The sequence below is a fragment of the Chrysochloris asiatica genome, unplaced genomic scaffold (genome assembly GCF_000296735.1).
Source record: "Chrysochloris asiatica unplaced genomic scaffold, ChrAsi1.0 scaffold00018, whole genome shotgun sequence".
Taxonomy (NCBI): domain Eukaryota; kingdom Metazoa; phylum Chordata; class Mammalia; order Afrosoricida; family Chrysochloridae; genus Chrysochloris; species Chrysochloris asiatica.
This window is the reverse complement of record NW_006408536.1, coordinates 9,364,009-9,375,854: the sequence shown is the minus strand read 5'-3', so window position 1 is coordinate 9,375,854 and position 11,846 is coordinate 9,364,009. Positions and strand designations below refer to the sequence as shown.

Genomic DNA, 11,846 nt, shown 5'->3' with positions numbered 1-11,846 from the left:
AACAAATCTTTACAGCGAGGATCATTCCCACCCCTGTGACACACAGGTGTAGACAGGGATGGGTGATTTGGACATTGGCTACCCAAAATTTGGGGCTACAAAGGCAAGAAGTGACTGGCATACAAGCTTTCAAGAGGGAGCCCAGATCCAGAGGGTGGGGAGAAAGGTAGAATCTCCACTTAGTAGTATCCAATCTGTCTGGATGGAGCTGATAAATAGAGATGGGGATAGCACTCATGTGGCACAATAGTAAATAACAGCTATCAGGATTTACCTTGAGGGTTTGAAATGTAAAGGTAGATGTTTTGTAGCAAAAGGAGGGGAGGGGTTGACTTTGCAGTTCAGGAGCACAGGTCCCTACCCAGAGAAACAATGATGCCAGAGATGGAGGCAGAGACGATGACGTGGAGAGATGGAGCAGCTGGGGACTTTAAACCCAGAGAGGGAGAGGGGCTGTGTGCTGATGACTGGGGGGGGCAGGCTTGCAGGGTATATACCCTTTGGTTGTTTGATGATGCATGGAGGGGACTGTAACCATGGCAATGAAAATGATATATGATAGGATGAATGTAAAGCTAATATTTGCCCATGTAAACATAATTCACAATAAAATATTTTTAAAAGGATTAAAATTTGCTGTTGTGTATATGTGCAAATTAATTTTAGTTTGGTGTCATAAAAAGCTGCAAAATAAAATGAAAATTAAGTTGTCAATCCATACACACACAAATAAGGATGAGGCCCCTCTCCCTTCTTGACCTGTAGCCTCTCCCCTCCTCTTTTGCCATCTCTTCAGGTGCTGCTGGGGAGCCCTCGGCTGGGGGATGGGGTCTCAGGACTCCACATCACTGTGGAAAGAAGAGCTCAAGGAGATTAAGAAGGAGACTGGCTTTTCACACAGTCAAATCATCTACCTCTAGTTAATTCATCAGCCTTAACAAAGGAGACAAAGGGATTCTCAGCATAGAAGATTTCCAGTGAGTTCCAGAACTTGCCATCAACCCATTGGGGGACTGGATCATCAATGCCTTCTTTTCAGAGGAAAAGGACCAGGTAACCTTCCATGGAGTCATGATAATATTGGCTTAATTTCAATTAATTGAAGATAATGAAAAGAGCAAAGATGAGAATAGACCAGAACCATCAAACAGCCAAAGCCAACAAATTACATTTTGCTTTTTGACTGTATGATTTGGATAAAGATGACAAGATATCCTACAATAAGCAGTTACAGGTACTATGAATGATTGTTGGAGTAAATATCTCGGATGAGCAGCTGGGTAGCATTGCATACAGGACCATCCCAGGAGGCTGATCAGATCGGGATAGTGCCATATCTTTCACTGAGTTTGTTATGGTTTTGGAAAAATGACATCTTCACTAAAGGACGGAGACCAAAGTACCCCTTGCTTTCTAGTATTTAAGAACTGGAACTTGAGAGTCCTTCTCCCAAAGTACTACTGTTGCACGACCCCTAGATACATTCTATCAACACAAACCTGCCTTTGGTTTTAGCGAGGCACTACAGAGTAGTACACCTAGCCCATTGATTTTCAGTATCCATTCCCAGGTTCTCCATTCAGAAATATCATCTTCCCCTGTTCTACTGAGTGCCACACATCCATCCAGTCTGAAAAAGCAAGAGAGGGAGGCACGCCAAATACCAGCCAGCAAAGCTCTTCCACTGGATGTTGATGGTAGCCATGCTGCCTTTCCTTCAACTAGGCTTCAGCAAGCTCCTTCATCCTTTTTACTAATATGTCCTTTGCTTCCTACTTCTCTGTCACCATTCACTTTGGTCTGTCGGTCTCCCTGCTTTTTACTAAAGCCTCAGAAACCCTCTGTTCTACTTAGTACCCCAAAGCTATGTCTGTTAAATATGTTTCTGACTAGGCAGGATAGCTCAGTCGTCTGCAGTTTTTATCCATCTTTACTCATAAATGGAAGATATTTCCTCCCCAGAAGTACATGTCTCTCAGAAGAATGTGGCATCTCATGTTCCCCTGCACTCTGCTCTGTCATCAAAAATCTGTTCGATAGAAATTCTTCTTGAAAGGTGGTGGCCCTATGAGAGGTATACAGTGAACTCTTCCAGATGGCTTTGCTCAGGCCACTCTACCTCTGGCCTCTGATTCTCAACGTAAGTACCAATGTGACTACTTGTGTTTATGTAGTGCTGGCTCTTCAGAAGATACCATCTGCCTGAGGTTTTGTTTAGTTTTGAAGCACCATCACCACCAGAATAGCTGTTCTGACAATATGCTTAGAGATTTTCTCATGGCATTTTTGAGAAACCTCAGGCATCCTATAAAGCATCCTGTAAGCACACCTCTGCAGCATGATTTATGCTTCAGTGTTATATGCACCAGAATGGTTTTCATTTCATTTTTCCAAGTAGGAAGATTGGTGTTAAGGAAGTGCCTAATTTATACCAGTACAAAAGATTAAAGATTATCCTCAGTGTTGACATTTTGTACAAAAGTCTTTATGAACTTTACGCTTGAAAAATTATTTACTAGAAGTCTTATTTTTCTAGTCAGTTCCAATACAGATCCAAAGCACTGAATGTATTGTTAATATTAGCTGCCTGGTTACATTGGTTTCCTAGTTCCTCATGTAGACTACAACTAATCAATCCCTCAGAAACAAAGGGCCTGCACTGATAACATGCTACAGGCCTCTTAGCAAGCCAGAGCAACTTCTCCGCTTAAGTTAGGACCTCACAGAATCTGCAGTTGCCATCCTAATGTCTGTCTATCTGCCTTTGACTGACTTTCTTGACTCACTGCTTACTTATTTCCTTGCTTTGAAAAGTGATCTAAGTTGTGTACACAATTCTTTAGGAAGGGAATTACTAAAGAATGCCACCATAATGAGATGGGGAAGGGCTAGGGAGCAGGGAAGTTGCCTAGTTGGTTGCCTCAAGTATAAATGAATGATGAAATCCTTATGAAGCAACAGTCTGATTTGTGATAAAGCGATGTATGCAAGGATTGTATAAAAGGGGAAAATTATATGATACTGATCTGTTAGAGGGGTACTTTACAAGATCTACAAGACTTACATATTTAAAATTCCTAAGATTATGGCTTCCCCTCACTCCCTTTGGTTATATAGCAAACTATTTTAATTCCATGATTGTGGACTTACTGTTTCATTAAAACGGTATTATTCAATCCATCAATAAATACATGTGATTAAAACAAAACAAGACAAAGAAAACCGGGTCTAACTTACCTGGGCAAAGCTGATGGCTTGTTGTGGATAATAGACAGAAGCAGCTATTCCCATGAAACCAGGTGGATATACCAACTTCTTTATTTTTGAGCCTATTAAACAAAAGGTCATGCACACCATCAGAAGGAGACCTGGTGGCATAGTTAGGTCCAAGGATCAAGTCCACCAGTTGCTCTGTAAAGATTTATAGCTTCGGAAACCCTATACACTATGAGTTGGAACTGACTTGATGGCACTCAACCACCATACACACCATCAGATGATTCATAAGTCTTACCACCACCATTTACCCTGGACATTGAATACTGATGATGACTTCTTTGATCCTAATTCACAAAGAATGTGACTAATAATATCATGCTCAACAAAAATAACCACCACTTTTAACAGCTTTTTTTGAGATAGAATTCACACATCACACACTTCACCCATTTAAAACACTCAATTCTGTTATTTTAGCATATCTGAAGATTTGTGCCAGCATTACCACAATTTTAGAATATTGTGTCATCACTAAGAGAAACCTCGTATACCCTCCAATCCCCCATCCCACAGCAATCATTAATCTACTTTTTGTCTCTATAGATCTGCCTAGTCTAGATATTTCTGTAAATGGAATCATATAATACACGATCCTTTGTGAATGACTTTGTTCATTCATTCAGTACAATGTTTTCAAGAGCCCACCATTTGTTTTCTTTTTCATTAAATATCTTTTAACTTTTTACTGTCACTAGAGAGAATGTTTACAGAGCAGATCATCAGTTTTATACTCAACCAATCATAGTTCCTTTTCTCTCAATGACGCAATGCCCTCAATATGACATCACTTATTTCACTTCCTTTCTGTGTTTCTTGTTTCCATTCCTCCTTTTTTTCCCTAGGCTTTTGAACTTTGTCCTTGGGTAAATGCTGCCCTTTTGATCTCGAATGGTTGACCACTCTATGATGTGTATACCTAACTAGTGTTTTTGTTCCCCTTTACATATAAATGAGTCTGGGTGTGGTACTGTAGGATAAACACTGGACTCATAACCTCCAGGTTGCTGGTTCAAACCCACCAGCTGCTCCTCAGAAACCCTACACAGGGTCACTATGAATCAGAATAGACTCAATACTTAACAACAACAATATATGTAACTAAGGAGTTCTGGTAGCATTTTGGATTATGCACTGGGCTGCACAAAGTCAGCAGTTTGAATCTACCAGCTGCTCTGTAGGAGAAAGACAAGGCTTTCTGCTCCTGTAAAGATTTACAACCTCAGAAATCCTGTATCAGACTCAACAACACACCACTACCATGTATCTGACTGAGGTCCTGCACTGGACTGAAAACTGCAAGGTCAGTGCTTCAAACCCACCTCAGGGTCACTATGAGTTGAAACGAACTCGATGGCACTTAACAACAACATATATCTATCTATTACTTGGCTACCAACTGAGCCACAGGGGTAAGTTTAGAGCCTAATCTGAAGGGTGACCAAGGGCCACAGTGTTGGGGCTCCACCAGTCTCTACCTAATCAGTATACTTGACACACACCATTTCTAAGAGAGCAGAAAACATTGTTGTGAAAAAGATATATTATTTTGTTATCTAAGGCTTACATTTTTTTTACAGCAAACTGGCTTCCTATTTAAATACTAAAAGCAAACGTTTCTCTTTTCTCCTTCCTGAAACACCAGTAAAATACGCTGCTGTTGTTAGAAACACTGCCTGGTCCCTCACATCCTCACAATTGTTATGTTTGAGCCCACTGTTGCAGATACTGTGTCAGTTTAACTCGTTGAAGGTCTTCCTCTTTGTCACTGACCCTCTATTTTACCAAGCAAGATGCTCTTCTCCAGAGAGTGGTCTCTCCTGATATCATGTCCAAAATACGTGACACAACTCAGATAACAAAACTACCAAGGAAGAGAAAACGTATGGTCTGGCCACTGGCAGATAAAAAGTGTCAATCGATTTTCAGAAAACAGAAAGGAAACAGAACAGGAGGTCACACAGCCTTGAAGTCTGGTGGAGAGAGCAAATCTTGCCCTAGGCAGCCTCAGGAAGGCTCCAGACAAGTGGTCAAATGCAAGACCTGTTTCTCCACTCTACTGCAGTACAAAACTGGCCATGGCAGGCAGTCACTCCCAACTACCTCCTCTTAAAAAACTGGAGGGGGGGAGGGAGGAGGAGAGGCAAGACTAGAGAAATGCCATGGATTTCCATCTGGGAATCTAGAGAGCTGGTGCGGTGGTAATGCCTGAATAAAGCACCCTTCCATTCAGGTCAGTTCCTGTCCCAGCTCCCCATGAGGTTAGACAGACCCTGCCTGTCAGCAAGCCCCATCTATGCCCAGAGAGTTTTTACTCAACTGCTTTATTCTTAACTATTTCTGACAATCAAGGATCACCAGACATTTGAGGAAAGCCTACAACATAAGAGAGAGAGCCCAAGACAAGCAAAAAGGGAAAAATTATCCTTACAGGAAATAGAACTTAGAAACAAATCTAAGCTTGTTATTAAGTATCATCAAATAAATTAAAGAAGCAACTACATTAGAAGAAACAAGACTTCTATGAAAAATAGAACAAGAAAGAGTTCTTGGAAATAAAGTTTAAAAAAAACACACACAGGCAAAATAAAATAAAATAATCAAGAAATTATAATCGGAGAGTCAATTTAAACGATTGAATTACTCATTAATAGGAGTGCAGAAAGGAATGAGAATGGGAGTACATTTTCAAAGATATCTTCTTGAGTGGTGGTAGTGTGCCGGCAGTTCAAATCAACCTTGCAGTCGAGCATATTAATCGACAGCGCCATACCAGGACTCCTTTCTTCTTGAGTGGTTGTTGTTGTTGTTATGTAACGTGGAGTCTGTTCCGACTCATAGTGACCCTGTACAGGGTTTCCGAGGCTGTAAATCTTTACAGGAGCAGAAAGCCTCATCGTTCTCCCATGGTGCAGCTGGTAGTTTCTAACTGCTGACCTTGCGGTTCGCAGCCCGATTCATAAACCACTACACTACCAGAGCTCCTTTTCTTGAGTAGAAGGCTGCAAATCACTATAATGCCCAATCAATGAATTAAAGATCTGAATCTAGTCATTTGTTGTTATTGTAGGTGCCGTCCAGTCAGTTCCTGACTTATAGTGACCCTGTATAGGGTCTCAAAGAGCAGCTGGTGGGCTTGAACCACTGACTTTTAGGCTAGCAGTCTAGTGCTTATCCTATAACACCACAGCAACACTCTTATCTAGTCATATTGTTGTTATTAAATTCTATTGAATCGTTTCAACTGAGAGCAACCCTGTGTAAGGTTTCTGAGGAACAATTGGTGAGTCTGAAATACTGAACTTGCGTCCACTGCCTTATCCCACAGTGCCACACCAGGACTCCTGTCTGGAAATTCAGAATACTATCAACTCAGAGAAGACCCTGAAATCTCCCAAGAAGAAAAGAAACCAGATCGCTTAAGAAGGAACACGCATCAGACTGGCTACTGTAACACCAGATGCTTGAAGATATGGCCTTCAAAGTTTTGATGGAAAATGAATTCTACACCCAACCAAATTCTCACTTGGTTATGAGGGCCAACAAAGTAATTTTCAGACATGCAAAGACTCAGAAAGTTAGCCTCCAACATATCTTTTTTTTAAAGTTACTTAAACCTGTACTTCAACAACCTAGCAGAAGGCACAGCACCTGGAAAAGGAGCTCATACCCAAGACAGCATGAGGAAGACAAGTCCAATATAATAGCTGTGCTTAAACCTCAGTCTAGATTCTAGAAAAATGTATGGTAAAGGGCAAAGGGGGAACCTGAGAAAAGTAGAAGAGGAGGAAAAAGGAGAACACGTATGGATCTGACACTAGAAATAATCTTCACTGAGAGACAGTGTTTTTGACATGGGACCTGTATAAAATGCTAGCACAATGTATGCTAATATTACTGATAATAGTGCAAGTGGTACTGACTGGTGTTAAATCCCCAACGATGAAGCTGTGGTTAGAGGGGAGAATACAAATGCTATCAACCTAGTTCTAATTCCCTGACCAAAAGTATATAACTATCCCACCTGTAGGGAGCCCTGGTGTGGCGCTGTGGGATTAATGCGCTGGACTGCAAAGTTAGTTTGAACCACAAGGTCGGCGGTTCAAGCTCACCAGCTGCTTCTCGGAAACCCTATCCAGGGTTGTTTGCTATGGGTTGGAACCAACTCGACAGCACTTAACAACAACAATAATCCCTCTTTTACCCTTGAAATTTTAAGAGGCTGGACAGCTTGCACAGGTGAGGACCTGGTAAACAACATCAACCCAGTAATGAGTCAGTTTTCACTCCTCCAGAGGAAGCTGACAAGCAGCAGCTCTTGAACCTGCTGGTTCAAACAATAAATTAAGGCCCCCAGAATCTCTAAAAGAAAGTGCAATTACCTGCTCTCACCTCCCCAGAAGCCACTAGTGTGGGCTGTAACTATTAGTACTGCCAGAGGGGAACCACTGGCTACCATTACTGAGGTGAGCCACAGAAGACAACAGTAGTTGCCAAACACCACTTGTCACCCTAGAGGGGACTGGATGCTCATCCCCTAACCTCGGTAGGAGTCCTTTTTCACATCATTCTTATGGTCATCCTCCTCATCAACTGAGGCAAGCTGTCCTAGCAGATAAGCTCAAGAAATTCTTGAGGAAGGATCTTCTGGGCCCATCCTGCTGCTGCGCCTGCAAGCTACTCAGAACACCCATAAATATACCTACCATCCCATTCATCTTGCTTAATGAACCTCTACAACACTATTCACTCTGGCCCTTTCACACCCAGCACCCCTAGGAAAAACCCTGTTGTTGACTATGTGTGTGTACACAGTTGTGTGAATATATATGATTTATTAATTATATGGCTCATGACAAGCTATGGATAACATTGAGAAAAATGGGTATTCTCGAACGCTTAATTGTGCTCATAGGGAACCTGTACATAAGCCAAGGGGCAGTTGTTCCAACAGAACAAGGGAACACTGAATGGTTTAAAATCAGGAAAGGTGTGTGCTTTCACTATACTGATTCAATCTGTATGCTAAACAAATAATCTGAGAAACTGGATTATATAAGGAAGAATGTGGCATTAGGTTGGAGAAGACTCATTAACAACCCGCTTACTGGAAGCAAAGAGGACTAAAAACACTTATGAAGATCCAAGACCACAGCCTTCAGTATGGGCTGCACCTCAATTTAAAGAAAATAAAAATCCTCACTACTGGACCAATAAATAGCATGGAGAAAAGATACAAGTTGTCAAATTCAGCTTGGACTCACTATCAACACTCATGGAAGCAGTAGTCAAGAAACCAAATGACATAGTGAATTAGGCAAATCTGCTACACAAGACCTCTTTAAAGTGTTCAAGAGCAAAGATGTCACTTTGAGGACTAAAGTGCGCCTGACCCAAACCATGATATTTTCAATAGTCTCATATGCATGTGAAAGTTGGACAACAAACAAGGAAGACTGTAGAAGAACTGATGCATTTGAGTTATGATGTTGGAGAAGAATATTAAAAGTACTATAGACTGCCAGAAGAACAAACAAATCTGTGTTGGAAGAAGTACAGCCAAAAATTTCCTTAGAAACCAATATGGCCAGACTTCGTCTCTCATACTTTGGACATATTATTAGGAGGTACCAGTCCCAAGAGAAGGACATCATACATGGTAAAGTGAAGGGTCAGCGAAAAAGATGAAGACCCCAATGAGATGGACTGGCACAGTGGCAGCAGCAGTAGGCTCAGGTGTAGCAACGATTGTGAGGATGGCGCAGGACCGGGCAGTGTTTCATTTTGTTGTGCACGGGGTCACTGTGAGTTGGAACTGACACGATAGCACCAAACAACAACAGTTTTTGAAAAAGAATTGAGATTTCAAATTACAAGGGGGCTTCAAAGGGTTGTGGAATACCGAAATTGAAAGATAACGGAATTCTTTCATGAAAAATTTGAACCCCCTTTTTATTTTAATATCACCATGCCCTTCCAGGAAAAGGGAAAAATAAAGGATCAAACAAAGGAACAGGGCTCACAGCAGTGTGTGTCTTCTTCTACTCAGGCTGGCCATGCTAGTAGATGTGCAGGGGGCAAACACTCAGTACTACAGAAACATGCAAGCCACATACTCCTCTACTGTAGAGAGGAGCAGGGGAACTTCATTTCATTCTACCCCACATTCCTGTCTCCCTGATAGCTAAAATTCCAACACTCTGACCTTGGGATCTTCATAAATTCCAAACACTGTCTAAATAAGAAAGGAATGCTTTTTTGAACAGCTTTGCAGAAAGGAAGGAAGAGAAGGTTTTGGGGGGAAGGTTCAGCTTTTTTGCAAGTTGATTACTAAAAATGAACTCTAAATGTAATTTTTTACATATTCTGCACAAATGGGAGTAGGGCACTGAAATTACTGCACTTACGAACTACCTATTAGCTAACATTTCGCATTTACCATAGTGAAAATGCTACAGTCCAACTATTTTGTTCATTAAGGTTAAATGTCGTGGGGTCAGTGGAATTGGACACTGCCTGACAGATCCTGGGTATCCACAGGGGGCTAAGGCTGAGGTAGCAGCAGCTGATGTCCTAAAGGTGGGCCACTCTGGGGACCAGGGAGGAAGCAGAAACCCAGGGTCTGGCCCTAGCTCTCAGCCCCAAGGAGCAGCAAGAACAGGCCAGGCTGTGGTCAGAAGGAGCCCTGCGACCTGCAGAACCCCACATTAGCTGACCAGCACCTGTACAGCCCTCACACATTGATTCCCCTTCCTGGATAAGCACAGGTCAAGTAGGGCAGGCTTCCTGAGTGGGAGTGGTTAGAGCAGGTAAGTGATCAGGGGCAGGCTAAAGTGTAAGGTCAAGGAAAGAAGTTGAGCTTGGCTGTCAAGGCCTTAAAGAAACCTCTGGACTGTCCATTCTTGCAGGGCTGCCCAGCAAGAGAACAATGAAGGGAGACCCAGAAAGTAGTGTGCATACACGCTCACCAGCCCCCCATGGCTCCCAGGCCCTCACACCCATAGACAGGGAGGCCCTGCCCCCAACAAACCTAAAGGTGTTTGGGGTTGTAGAGAGGATGAGCTGGGGCCACCCATCCTGAAAATATGTGAAGGAAAGGAAGCTTGAGGATGTGAAAGAGGGCTGCCCCTGGGCTACCCTGGCCTGGGAAGATTGGGCAGACAGCAATGGGACTGAGGCGATACTGGGGCGAGGAAGTCAGTAATGGCAGGTGACCTCACCAAGGGCCTGGCAGGACAGTCACAGTATAGGTCAGGTGATATGGTCATCCTCCATTTCATATAACAACAACTTGCTCTTTAGAACCTAACACGGTCTGTAAGTGAAAAGTGGGTGTGAATGAGCTCATTCCACAGATTAGGGGAGTGGTACCTGTGCTGCACTAGTCTACACCCTAAAATAAGTGTTAATGCATGTATAGAAAAGGAGCTCTGGTAGCGTAGTAGTTACGAATCGGGCTGTGAACCTTAAGGTCAGCAGTTGGAAACTACCAGCTGTTCCACGGGAGAAAAGATGAGGCTTTCTGCTCCCGTAAAGATTTACAGCCTCGGAAACCCTGTACGGGGTTACTACGAGTCGGAATCAACTCCACGGCACATAACCCACCACCACCACCACGCATGTATAGAAAAGATGTTTTAAATGTGAGGAATGGCTTCCAAACTGTTCTCTCTGGTTATTTTTTTATGGAGTGCTGGTTAGAGGGTTCAGAGACTTTATTTGTAATTATTATAATGTCTTAGTGGAATAGTGATACATGCTACAACATAGATGAACCACAAAAACCATTACGCTGAATGAAAGAGGCCAGGCACAAAACTCAATATTCTCTGTTGTTGTTATTCCATCAAGTCAGTTCTGACTCATAGTTACCCTGTATAGGGTTTTCAAGGAGTGGCTGGTGGGTTTGAACTGCCAACCCTGTGGTTAGCAGTCTAGTGCTGATCCTACAGCGCCACACCAGGACTCCCAATACACTCTAGGAAAGGCAAACTTATAGGGAAAGGAAACAGATCAACGGTTGCCAGGAGCCGGGGATGGGACAAAGGGATTGATGACAAAGGGGCACAAAGAACATTTTGGAATGTTCCTTTGTTTGAGTGTGGTGATGGTTACCTGACTATGTGACCATTATTTAATGCAAATTATACCTCAATAAACCTGACTGTTAAAAGAGTGAAATGCAAAATCGCACCTACCTCGAAGGAACAAACAAGATGGCGGATCGGGAGGACGTATAGCAGAGAGCTACGTCGACAACAACACAGACAACCCGACCAAGCAGGCTCAGGGGGTGGTTCCAGAACTCTGAACCACATATAAAGGAATACTTAGAAGGTTGGAAGGCTCACAGCTGGGGAATTTGTGGCAGAAGCGAGAAATCTATTGCTTTCTAGTCCAGGACGCTTGGCTGCTCCAGGAGCCTCCATCTTGGGTGAGACCACGTGGAGGAAGGATCGGAGCGGCCACAGACGCCTGACAGAACCACTGAGATAAAGGTGTGGACATTCTTTTCTTTTGGTATCTGTTCATTGGTCCCTTGCTGTCTGCGCACCTCCATTCGGGTGACT

The 11,846-nt window shown here is 42.8% G+C and overlaps 1 protein-coding gene and 1 pseudogene across 1 annotated transcript in view; one reads left to right on the top strand and one right to left on the bottom strand.

Annotated features, from left to right (window-relative positions):
- The window catches only part of APOO (apolipoprotein O), a 44,297-nt gene that overhangs the window by 21,232 nt on the left and 11,219 nt on the right, over positions 1–11,846 (bottom strand). The window contains exon 5 of the mRNA XM_006835673.1: positions 3,238–3,329. Within this exon, the coding sequence (XP_006835736.1) occupies positions 3,238–3,329 (92 nt within the window). The remainder of the gene's footprint in view (positions 1–3,237; positions 3,330–11,846) is intronic.
- Positions 825–1,372, top strand: LOC102816039 (annotated as a pseudogene).